The sequence below is a fragment of the Coregonus lavaretus genome (assembly GCF_964263955.1).
Source record: "Coregonus lavaretus genome assembly, chromosome: 26".
In the NCBI taxonomy this organism is placed as follows: Eukaryota; Metazoa; Chordata; class Actinopteri; order Salmoniformes; family Salmonidae; genus Coregonus; species Coregonus lavaretus.
The window spans coordinates 43,764,191-43,777,384 of record NC_140013.1 but is presented as its reverse complement, the minus strand read 5'-3'; the positions used below and the strand labels follow the sequence as shown (position 1 = coordinate 43,777,384).

The 13,194-nt window shown below is 45.1% G+C and overlaps 1 protein-coding gene across 1 annotated transcript in view; it reads left to right on the top strand.

The window, feature by feature from the left end:
- Positions 1 to 500: 500 nt before the first annotated feature.
- The window catches only part of yap1 (Yes1 associated transcriptional regulator), a 91,392-nt gene continuing 78,698 nt past the window's right edge, over positions 501 to 13,194 (top strand). Inside the window, exons 1-2 of the mRNA XM_084143270.1 lie at positions 501 to 1,148; positions 3,791 to 4,020. Of these exons, the coding sequence (XP_083999396.1) occupies positions 948 to 1,148; positions 3,791 to 4,020 (431 nt within the window). The 5' untranslated portion in view covers positions 501 to 947. The remainder of the gene's footprint in view (positions 1,149 to 3,790; positions 4,021 to 13,194) is intronic.

The following is a 13,194-nucleotide window of genomic DNA, read 5'->3' as shown; positions in this document are numbered from 1 at the left end:
ATCCACGCCCCTACCTTTTTAAAAAGGTATTTGTGACTAGCGCCGTAGCTCAGCTGGTAGAGCATGGCGCTTGTAACGCCAAGGTAGTGGGTTTGATCCCCGGGACCACCCATACACAAAAAAATAAATAATGTATGCACGCATGACTGTAAGTCGCTTTGGATAAAAACGTCTGCTAAATGGCATATTATTATAATATTATTATCTGTATTCCCAGTCATGTGAAATCTATAGATTAGGTCCTAATGAATTTATTTCAATTTACTGATTTCCTTATATGAACTGTATCTCAGTAAAATCTTTGAAATTGTTGCATGTTGCATTTATATTTTTGTTCAGTATAATTAAAATAACAACTCCAGATTTGTCTAAAACATAAAGAACGGTAGCAGGGATTTGCCTGTCCAGAAAGTTCTCCGTCTCTTTAAAGCCCCGCCCGTTCTGGGCTCAGATCACATGAGTCAGAGTTTGATGTCCTGCCCGAAGTTTACAACCAAGTCACACTCAACTTTACAACAGTGAGAAGGCAGTGATTTGCAATGTGCGCTGTCACTCGTTTTTCGATGGAAAAATCTGAAAACTTTCGATGGTAAATCTGTGCAGTAATTTGAGTTTAGCCAGGTAAACGTTTTCAACTTTTTCTTTGTGTTTTTTTTGTGGAAAAGTTACAGATACAGTTCGGTAGATATGCGCGTTGTTGTATTGCACAGTGTGTCCTTCCGAAACATCAAAAAGAAGTGTACAGTTTCTGGAGATTACGATAGATAGCTGTTGGGATAACTTTACCAAATTTACTTTTGGACTCACTTTGACTAACTTTCGATGATCGAGGTTTCGAGTTTCGCTCTCCGAAAAACTCTGGATTGATTTTGGGCTCTTTGAGTTTAATCTTTTTATACATATTTTTTTCTCTGGCAAATACTTTTTGGATTGTTTTTGGAATAAACATGGATCCGAGCCAACACAACCCCCCAGCCGGCCACCAGATCATCCACGTCCGTGGCGACTCCGAGACTGACCTGGAGGCCCTTTTCAACGCTGTTATGAACCCGAAAAATACCATCGTCCCCCCCTCCGTCCCTATGAGGATGAGGAAGCTTCCCGATTCCTTCTTCAAACCGCCAGAGCCAAAATCCCACTCCAGACAAGTAAGACGAGAGAGACCACCCTCACGCACACCCCAGCTACAGCCCTAACCCCCAGACACTTCAGCAACTATAAAGAGAAAAATCCGTTCAGTTGTTTTACTTTTACCCACGCATGTTCCTAGTCAGGAGTGTCCCAAAAACGTTAATTATATTAAATTAGAAGTTATCTGCTGTTACCTAAATCAAGATGAATCAGCTTGAGAAGGTTAATTTTTTGAGGAGTTGTTGAATAACTTTTTTAAGTGTTACGCATATGACTAGTACTACGTGCTATTACTATAGTTAATTTTGTAAGTTATTCCAATAGTTTCAAGTTGCAGATATATCTTATGTAGGCTTCATATAATGTAGTGTATTGCATTGGCGAAAATTATTATTTAATTAATACACCAAGATTAACATAATATTCGTTTTAAGATTGATAAAAAAGTTGTTACGTTTGATGTTTGTAAATGAAAAGAAAATGTCTGTGATCGAAAAATGGACTGCAGCCTAGGCCCTATGCTTGCAACAGGTCCGTTTGTGCAGGAGTAGAACCTGCCGGTTTAGTTAAACAATGCATGCCCTTTAATGTTAGTAAAAAGCTTACGAAATCATGTGGTGGGATCACTCGTAGCCTATTTACAATGTTTTCCCTTTCAGTTTATGATCTTTAATGAGTGAGTTGAGCCAACAGTGCGCATGCGCGGTTTCACGGTGGCATAGACGTGTCGGAGTATGCGCTTTCGGGACTTCCAGAGTTGTTGTCCCTGATTCCCTGTTCCACTTTAGCAGGCTGCTGCAGCAGCCCTCTTCTCCTCTCCTCCGTCTTTAGAAGCCGAGCAGTGATACTAGGCCAATTTATTATCACAATGTTTGGTTATTCAAGTTTATGAACAGAAAGTTTGTTCTTATTGCATGGAACAACAACCACTTTATTTCTTTTTTAAATAATAATAATAATAATAATAATAATAATAATAATAATAATAATATGCCATTTAGCAGACGCTTTTATCCAAAGCGACTTACAGTCATGCGTGCATACATTTTTACGTATGGGTGGTCCCGGGGATCGAACCCACTACCTTGGCGTTACAAGCGCCATGCTCTACCAGCTGAGCTACTCAACTCGTTATAAAACGTGACTATAATGAATTGATTTAATTACTTTGAAGTGAATAGTGAGGAACATGATTGAACAACATTTAATGAGGTGTTTTGTATACAAACTTTCCATCAGTAATCTGGTGTACATTACTGGTCATGTGCCAGGGTGTTAGAGTGAATCGACTCCGGTGACCCGCGCAGCCGACGCCGCAGTCGACAAGCGCCCTCGCCTACTCCGCCTCCGACTCCTACTCCGCGTCCGCCCTCTCCTGAAGCCTCTCTCAAGACGCCGCCTCCTCATCGCTCCTCCTCGCTCTCGCTACTCCCCTCTCCCTACTCCTCTCGCCTAAGCCGACGAAGTCCGCCGCCTAGCTCCGACTCCTACTCCTCCTCTCCTACAATCCTCCTCTCCAACCTCCGCCGAGACCTCTCCAACTCCTCCTCTCCTACACCTCCTCCTCCTCCTCTCCTACCTCCTCCTCTCCTACTCCCCTCTCCTACTCCCCCTCTCCTCTCCACTCTCCTACTCCTCCTCCTCTCCTACTCCTCCTCCTCCTACTCCCCCTCTCCTACTCCCCCTCTCCTACTCCTCCTCCTCCTCTCCTACTCCTCCTCCTCCTCTCCTACTCCTCCTCCTCCTACTCCCCCTCTCCTACTCCCCCTCTCCTACTCCTCCTCCTCCTCTCCTACTCCTCCTCCTCCTCCTCCTCTCCTACTCCCCTCTCCTACTCCTCCTCTCCTACCCCTCCTCCTCCTCTCCTACTCCCCCTCTCCTACTCCCCCTCTCCTACTCCTCCTCCTCCTCTCCTACTCCTCCTCCTCCTCTCCTACTCCTCCTCCTCCTACTCCCCCTCTCCTACTCCCCCTCTCCTACTCCTCCTCCTCCTCTCCTACTCCTCCTCCTCCTCTCCTACTCCTCCTCCTCCTACTCCCCCTCTCCTACTCCCCCTCTCCTACTCCTCCTCCTCCTCTCCTACTCCTCCTCCTCCTCCTCCTCTCCTACTCCCCCTCTCCTACTCCTCCTCTCCTACTCCTCCTCCTCCTCTCCTACTCCTCCTCCTCCTACTCCCCCTCTCCTACTCCCCCTCTCCTACTCCTCCTCCTCCTCTCCTACTCCTCCTCCTCCTCTCCTACTCCTCCTCCTCCTACTCCCCCTCTCCTACTCCCCCTCTCCTACTCCTCCTCCTCCTCTCCTACTCCTCCTCCTCCTCCTCCTCTCCTACTCCCCCTCTCCTACTCCTCCTCTCCTACTCCTCCTCTCCTACTCCTCCTCCTCCTCCTCCTCTCCTACTCCCCCTCTCCTACTCCCCCTCTCCTACTCCTCCTCCTCCTCTCCTACTCCTCCTCCTCCTACTCCTCCTCTCCTACTCCTCCTCTCCTACTCCCCCTCTCCTACTCCTCCTCTCCTACTCCTCCTCCTCCTCTCCTACTCCTCCTCCTCCTCTTAATTTCTCCTCCATCCTCTTCTCCCCTCTCCTCCTCATCTTCCCTCTCCTCCTCTCTCCTCCTCCATCTTCTCCTCTCTCCTCCACCCTCTTCTCTCTTCCTCCCAGGCCAGCACAGACGCAGGTACGGCTGGTGCCATCGCCCCCCACCACGTGCGCGCCCACTCGTCCCCGGCCTCCCTGCAGCTAGGGGCAGTATCTCCCCTGTTGGGCATGGTCCCTGCTGGCGCCCCCCCATCACACCTCCGACAGTCGTCTTATGAGATCCCGGAGGACATGCCCCTGCCCCCGGGCTGGGAGATGGCCAAGACCCCCTCTGGACAAAGATACTTCCTCAAGTAAGTTTAATAATAGCACCTTATGTACGTTAACTCTCTATACCTGTGTAATAATGCTGTTATTAAGAGCCAGGAACAGCCCTGTAGGCCCTGGTCGAAAGCAGTGCACTATTGGAACATAGTGTCTGGGGCTTCAGTTTACAGCTAAAATAATGGTTCAATGGAGCCTCCCCTCTTGCCAGACTCTGCTTCAGTGTACTCTACACAGGACAAGACAAGACAGGACAAGACAAGACAGGACTGGGGGTAAACTAGAGACATATAGTGGATTGTGGTTGTATTATAGGGACTGGGGTTAAACTAGAGATGTATAGTGGTTGTATTTGTAAGTCGCTCTGGATAAGAGCGTCTGCTAAATTACTTAATTGTTAAATGTTGTACTAAAGGAACTGGGGGTAAACTAGATAGATTTAGTGGTTGTACTAGATGGACTGGGGGTAAACTAGAGATACATAGTGGATTGTGGTTGTATTACAGGGACTGGGGGTAAACTATACAGTGAGGGAAAAAAGTATTTGATCCCCTGCTGATTTTGTACGTTTGCCCACTGACAAAGACATGATCAGTCTATAATTTTAATGGTAGGTTTATTTGAACAGTGAGAGACAGAATAACAAAGAAAAACCAGAAAATCCAGAAAAACGCATGTCAAAAATGTTATAAATTGATTTGCATTTTAATGAGGGAAATAAGTATTTGACCCCCTCTCAATCAGAATGATTTCTGGCTCCCAGGTGTCTTTTATACAGGTAACGAGCTGAGATTAGGAGCACACTCTTAAAGGGAGTCCTCCTAATCTCAGTTTGTTACCTGGATAAAGGACACCTGTCCACAGAAGCAATCACTCAATCAGATTCCAAACTCTCCACCATGGCCAAGACCAAAGAGCTCTCCAAGGATGTCAGGGACAAGATTGTAGACCTACCCAAGGCTGGAATGGGCTACAAGACCATCGCCAAGCAGCTTGGTGAGAAGGTGACAATACTTGGTGCGATTATTCGCAAATGGAAGAAACACAAAATAACTGTCAATCTTCCTCGGCCTGGGGCTCCATGCAAGATCTCACCTCATGGAGATGCAATGATCATGAGAACGGTGAGGAATCAGCCCAGAACTACACGGGAGGATCTTGTCAATGATCTCAAGGCAGCTGGGACCATAGTCACCAAGAAAACAATTGGTAACACACTACGCCGTGAAGGACTGAAATCCTGCAGCGCCCGCAAGGTCCCCCTGCTCAAGAAAGCACATATACAGGCCCGTCTGAAGTTTGCCAATGAACATCTGAATGATTCAGAGGAGAACTGGGTGAAAGTGTTGTGATCAGATGAGACCAAAATCGAGCTCTTTGCCATCAACTCAACTCGCCGTGTTTGGAGGAGGAGGAATGGTGCCTATGACCCCAAGAACACCATCCCCACCGTCAAACATGGAGGTGGAAACATTATGCTTTGGGGGTGTTTTTCTGCTAAGGGGACAGGACAACTTCACCGCATCAAAGGGACGATGGACGAGGCCATGTACCGTCAAATCTTGGGTGAGAACCTCCTTCCCTCAGCCAGGGCATTGAAAATGGGTAGTGGATGGGTATTCCAGCATGACAATGACCCAAAACACACGGCCAAGGAAACAAAGGAGTGGCTCAAGAAGAAGCACATTAAGGTCCTGGAGTGGCCTAGCCAGTCTCCAGACCTTAATCCCATAGAAAATCTGTGGAGGGAGCTGAAGGTTCGAGTTGCCAAACGTCAGGCTCGAAACCTTAATGACTTGGAGAAGATCTGCAAAGAGGAGTGGGACAAAATCCCTCCTGAGATGTGTGCAAACCTGTTGGCCAACTACAAGAAACAACTGACCTCTGTGATTGCCAACAAGGGTTTTGCCACCAAATACTAAGTCATGTTTTGCAGAGGGGTCAAATACTTATTTCCCTCATTAAAATGCAAATCAATTTATAACATTTTTGACATGCGTTTTTCTGAATTTTGTTGTTGTTATTCTGTCTCTCACTGTTCAAATAAACCTACCATTAAAATAATAGACTGATCATGTCTTTGTCAGTGGGCAAACGTACAAAATCAGCAGGGGATCAAATACTTTTTTCCCTCACTGTAGATATATAGTGGTTGTATTAGAGGGACTGGGCCACTTAAGTTTAAAAACTTGTTCATGTAGGCTACTTAATGTGCAAAATGTTTTCAGTCAGTTTTCTCAAATTTAGGCCAACGACTTTCTTCCCAATTGGTTGTGGGCAGACATGATGTAGTAGGATAAAATGAGAGCTTTCAGAATCAGATGTTTTTAGGTTCCACATCTGGAGCACATCTGGCCCATTTAGGGCAGGCCTCTACTCTTCTCCTGGAGTCGTAGGTTACTAGGGGTTGGGGGGAGGGGAGAGGGGAGAGGGGAGAGGAGAGAGAGAGAGAGAGAGAGAGAGAATAATGAAACCACTACTCTATGATAAATAATGAAACCACTACTCTATGATAAATAATGAAACTACACTATAATAGTTTAGTCTTGTAAATAACCACACACACCTCATTGGGGAGTCCTGGGACTCCTCTGTGTCTATGTGTGGGCTTGTGTTTGATCTCTATACACTGTGTTGTCAAGCACTTGAATGCACAAATGAGACTCAATGGAGTCTGAACCTTCCCTTCCCTGTTCTCGGCTTCCTTCTGTCTGTGTCTTTGTCTGAGACAATAGCAGGAGAGACTCAGTGGTGGGAAAAGTACCCAATTGTCATACTTGAGGAAAAGTAAAGATATCTCAATAGAAAACGACTCAAGTAAAAGTGAAAGTCACCCAGTAAAATACTACTTGAGTAAAAGTCTAAAAGTATTTGGTTTTAAATATATTTAAGTATCAAAAGTAAATGTAATTCTTAAAATATACTTAAGTATCAAAAGGTCAAATTATAAATAATTTCAAATTGTTTATATTAAGCACCATTTTCTATTTGTTTTTGTACATTTCCAGAATATATGATAGATAGCCAGATAGCCAGATAGCCAGATAGCAAACTAAGCATGTGTGTTTAGTGAGTCCGCCAGATCAGAGGCAGTAGGGATGACCAGGGATGTCCTTTGATAGTTGTGTGAATTGGACCATTTTCCTGTCCTGCTAAGCATTCAAAATGTAACGAGTAGTTTTGAGTGTCAGGGAAAATGTTTGGAGTAGAAAGTACATCATTTTCTTTAGGAATGTAGTGAAGTAAAAAGTAGTCAAAAACATAAATAGTACAGTACAGATACCCCCCAAAAACGACTTAAGTACTTTACACCACTGGAGAGACTGAATGGGGATGTTGTGGGCTTTTTGTGTTAGTTGTTAACCCCAGCTATGTTTGTGGTCAACTCTCTCACAGGAAGCTGCTGTGCTGTGGTTGGTCAACTACTTCCTCTATCTCAGTAGGAGCGTCTTGATGACTTCCTCTTTGTCTCTCGTAGTCTCGTTTGGGTTTTCTATTCTCTGAAAATAAAGGAAATCTACAAAACGTTGGTCATTCACTCAGCTGACATCTTCAGAGAATGTTGATATTCTTCTCTACGTGTATTTTTCAGTTATTACATTGTTTTATCTCAGTGATATTTTACACAATGTTATTACATAACAGAGACTCTGAGGTTGTGTCGCCATGACACTTTTGGAATACAGTGTTCCGTGCTACGGAGATAGGCACCCTGAAAACATTCTGTGTCGGCCGCACATCAAAGTTGAGAGACACTCGATCTGAAATGAAAAGAGACCTCCTCAGCAGAGTTGCTGGAAAAAACACTCCTATTAATAAACAGGGGTTGTCTGACCAACCCAGGGCGGCAAGAAGAGAGGGAGAGAGAGAGGGAGAGAGGAAGAGAGGGAGAGAGAGGGAGAGGGGAAGAGAGGGAGAGAGAGGGGAAGAGAGGGAGAGAGAGGGAGAGGGGAAGAGAGGGAGAGAGCGGGAGAGGGGAAGAGAGGGAGAGAGAGAGAGAGAGAGGGGAAGAGAGGGAGGGAGAGGGAGAGAGAGAGGGAGAGAGGGAGAGAGAGAGGGAGAGGGGAAGAGAGGGAAAGAGAGAGCGCGAGGGGGAGAGAGAGAGAGAGAGAGAGGGGGGAGAGATATAGAGGGGGAGAGAGATGTAATAATAGAGCCAACAAGAGAGAGAGAGAGAGAGAGAGAGAGAGTTTACGTTTCATTCAGGTGACTGACAGACCTCTGCCTTTTAGTATAAAACAGTTTATTAGTCATCACATTACTCATTCTGGATCTCCTTCAACAGGACTGCAGGGCCCCAAGTGGAGCCAGTTATCCCAGTATTAACGTCCCAGGATGCGTCCCAAATGACACCCTATATAGTGCACTGCTTTTGACCAGAGCCCGATGAGCTATATATGGAATAGGGTGCCATTTGGGACACAACCCCAGTGACTCATATAGCTGTGGTTGCTGCATGATGTCCCACTGGTTTTGAAGCAAGTTTCCCTTTTAGTTTCCTTCAGCCATGATGACGGTGCTGTGATGGCTGGCAGCTTTGTGTCAATGGAGTTAAATGGTCTCTGCCATGTGGCGCTCAGATAGAAGAGAGAGAGAGACGGAGGGAGAGAGGGAGAGGGGACTGGGCCAAGACTGGAGCAGCTCTGGGTCCAAAGTAGTGCACTATATAGAGAATAGGATGCCATTTGGGAGACATTCTGATCTGTTGGCCTGGCCCTCCCTTTGTCCCGACGACCAGGGAGCAGAGAAACACTGAGCTGTATTCAGGCAGAACAGAGCAGAGCGCCTTGGCCCTGTGGAGCTGTGGAGCGGTGGAGGGAGGCTCATGTGAGCCGTCCAAAAATAGACAAGCATCTGAGATTAAGTGTAAAGCAGTGGAGGAAGGGGAGGACCATTCTACTCAGTGAATTTCATAAAAATAAAAATAGTGAAACATTAAAAAACAAATAATGTTTATATGAAAATATACTACATTTACATCATTTAGCAGACACTCTTATCCAGAGCGACTTACAGTTAGTGAGTGCATACATTATTATTATTATTAGTAGTATTTTTTCATACCCCCCGTGGGAATCGAACCCACAACCCCAACTCTACCAACTGAGCTACATCCCTGCCGGCCATTCCCTCCCCTACCCTAGACGACGCTGGGCCAATTGTGCGCCGCCCCATGGGTCTCCCGGTCGCGGCCGGCTACGACAGAGCCTGGATTCGAACCAGGATCTCGAGTGGCACAGCTAGCACTGCGCCACTCGGGAGGCCTACACTACACTGAACAACAATATAAATGCAACATGTAAAGTGTTGGTTCCATGTTTCATGAGCTGAAATAAAACATCCCAGAAATGTTCCATACGCACAAAAAGCTTATTTCTCTCAAATTCTGTGCACAAATGTGTTTACATCCCAGTGAGTATTTCGCCTTTGCCAAGATAATCCATCCACCTGACAGGTGTGGCATATCAAGAAGCTGATTAAACAGCATGATCATTACACAGGTGCACCTTGTGCTGGGGACAATAAAATGCCACTTTAAAATGTGCAGTTTTGTCACACAACACAATGCTACAGATGTCTTAAGTTTTGAGGGAGCGTGCAATTGGCATGCTGACCTGCAGGAATGTCCACCAGAGCTGTTGCCAGATCATTTTAAGCTAATTTCTCTACCATAAGCCGCCTCCAACGACATTTTAGAGAATTCGTCAGTACGTCCAACTGACCTCACAACCGCAGACCACGTGTAACCACGCCAGCACAGGACCTCCACATCCGGCTTCTTCACCTGCGGGATCGTCTGAGACCAGCCACCTGGACAGCTGATGAAACTGTGGATTTGCACAACCAAAGAATTTCTGCACAAACTGTCAGAAAACCATCTTAGGGAAGCTCATCTGCTTGCTTGTCATCCATACCAGGGTCTTGACCTGACTGCATTTCGACGTCGTAACTGACTTCAGCAAAATGCTCACCTTCGATGGCCACTGGCACGCTGGAGAAGTGTACTCTTCACGGATGAATCCCAGACAGCATGTATTGTGTCGTGTGAGTGAGCGGTTTGATGTCAACGTTGTGAACAGATGGTGGCGGTTGGGTTATGGTACGGACAACAAATACACATTTTATTAATGGCAATTTGAATGCACAGAGATACCGTGACGAGATCCTGGGGCCCATTGTCGTGCCATTCATCCGCCGCCATCAAATCAAATCCAAATCAAATTGTATTGGTCACATGCGCCGAATACAACAGGTGTAGACATTACAGTGAAATGCTTACTTACAGCCCTTAACCAACAGTGCATTTATTTTTTACAAAAAAAGTAAAAATAAAACAACAACAAAAAAAGTGTTGAGAGAAAAAAGAGCAGAAGTAAAATAAAGTGACAGTAGGGAGGCTATATATACAGGGGGGTACCGTTGCAGAGTCAATGTGCGGGGGCACTGGCTAGTTGAGGTAGTTGAGGTAATATGTACATGTGGGTAGAGTTAAAGTGACTATGCATAAATAATTAACAGAGTAGCAGCAGCGTAAAAAGGATGGGGTGGGGGGGCAGTGCAAATAGTCCGGGTAGCCATGATTAGCTGTTCAGGAGTCTTATGGCTTGGGGGTAGAAGCTGTTGAGAAGCCTTTTGGACCTAGACTTGACGCTCTGGTACCGCTTGCCGTGCGGTAGCAGAGAGAACAGTCTATGACTAGGGTGGCTGGAGTCTTTGACAATTTTGAGGGCCTTCCTCTGACACCGCCTGGTATAGAGGTCCTGGATGGCAGGAAGCTTGGCCCCAGTGATGTACTGGGCCGTACGCACTACCCTCTGTAGTGCCTTGCGGTCGGAGGCCAAGCAGTTGCCATACCAGGCGGTGATGCAACCAGTCAGGATGCTCTCGATGGTGCAGCTGTAGAACCTTTTTGAGAATCTGAGGACCCATGCCTCACCTTATGTTTCAGCGTGATAATACACGGCCCCATGTCGCAAGGATCCGTACACAATTCCTAGAAGCGGAAAATGTCTCAGTTCTTCCATGGCCTGCATACTCACTAGACAATGTCACCCGTTGAGCATGTTTGGGATGCTCTAGATCGACGTGTACGACAGTGTGTTCCAGTTTCCGCCAATATCCAGCAGCTTCGCACAGCCATTGAAGAGGAGTGGGACAACATTCCAGATTAGGGCCTAATGAATTTATTTCGATTGGCTGATTTCCTTATATGAACTGTAACTCAGTGATATCTTTGAAATTATTGCATGTTGCGTTTTATATTTTTTGTTCAGTGTATGTCATGGAAAGGTGTTCCTAATGTTTTGTACACTCCGTTTATATTCACATCAAGTTCTAATTAGTTTCAGAGTAAAGTAGTGTTATTACTTCACTAGATACTAGTGTGAGTCCCAAATGGCAGCATATTATCTATGTAGTGCACACTGGTCAAAAGTAGTTCACTTAATAGGGAATAGGGTGCCATTTGGGAGGCAGACTAGGGCTCTTCCAGCAACAGAACACTGAGAACAGACAGCTTCTGTTATAATATAATGATTATAATTTTGTCACAGTTTGGTTTCTGTCAGTGGGGGGATGTGGTTGAATTTGCTGAATGGGTGATAGTGAGTGAGTGAGAAATCTCCTGCCTCTTGTTTCCCGAGTTTGTCTTGCTGGTTTCAATATAAACCCCACAGCTGAGCAGAGCCAATGGGAGGGAGGGAGAGAGGGAGGGAGAGAGGGAGGGAATTACCTAAGAAAATGAACAACAATGACAAATGGTTTGATGACGAATGCAAAAACCTAAGAAAGATATTGAGAAACCTATCCAACCCAAACCACAGAGACCCAGAAAACCTGAGCCTACACCTTCACTATGGTGAATCACTAAAACAGTACAGAAATACACTACGGAAAAATAAGGAACAGCCTGTCAGAAATCAGCTCAATGTAAATGAAGAATCCATAGACTCTAACCACTTCTGGGAAAATTGGAAAACACTAAACAAACAACAACACAAAGAGTTATCTATCCAAAACGGAGATGTATGGATAAACCACTTCTCAAATCTTTTTGGCAAATCTTAGAATCAGCTATTAAAGACTACCAGAACCCACTGGATTCTCCAATTACATTGAATGAACTACAGGCCAAAATCCAAACCCTCCAACCCAAAAGGCCTTTGGTGTTGATGGTATCCTCAATGAAATGATAAAATATACACACCACAAATTCCAATTGGCTATTCATAAACTCTTCAACATCATCCTTAGCTCTGGCATCTTCCCCAATATTTGGAACCAAGGTCTGATCACCCCAATCCACAAAAGTGGAGACAAATTCAACCCCAATAACTACTGTGGGATATGCATCAACAGAAACCTTGGGAAAATCCTCTGCATTATCATTAAAAGCAGACTCCTACATTTCCTCAGTGAAAACAATATCCTGAGCAAATGTCAAATTGGCTTTTTACCTAATTACCCTACGACAGACCACGTATTCACCCTGCACACCCTAATTAACAAACAAACGAAAACAAAGGCAAAGTCTTTGTTGATTTCAAAAAAGCTTTTGACTCAATTTGGCATGAGGGTCTGCTTTACAAATAGATGGAAAGTGGTGTTGGGGGGAAAACATACAACATTATAAAATCCATGTACACAAACAACAAGTGTGTGATTTAAAATTGGCAAAAAACACACATTTTTTTCCACAGGGCTGTGGGGTGAGACAGGGATGCAGCTTAAGCCCCACCCTCTTCAACATATCTATATATATATATATATATATCTATATATATATATATATATATATATATATATATATATATATATATATATATATATCAACGAATTGGCGAGGGCACTAGAACAGTCTGCAGCACCAGGCCTCACCCTACTAGAATCTGAAGTCAAATGTCTACTGTTTGCTGATGATCTGGTGCTTCTGTCCCCAACCAAGGAGGGCCTACAGCAGCACCTAGATCTTCTGCACAGATTATGTCAGACCTGGGCCCTGACAGTGAATCTCAGTAAGACAAAAATAATGGTGTTCCAAAAAAGGTCCAGTAGCCAAGACAACAAATACAAATTCTATCTAGACACCGTTGCCCTAGAGCACACAAAGAATTAAGCCTACCTCGGCCTAAACATCAGCGCCACAGGTAGCTTCCACAAAGCTGTGAGCGATCTGAGATAAGAAGGGCCTTCTATGCCATCAA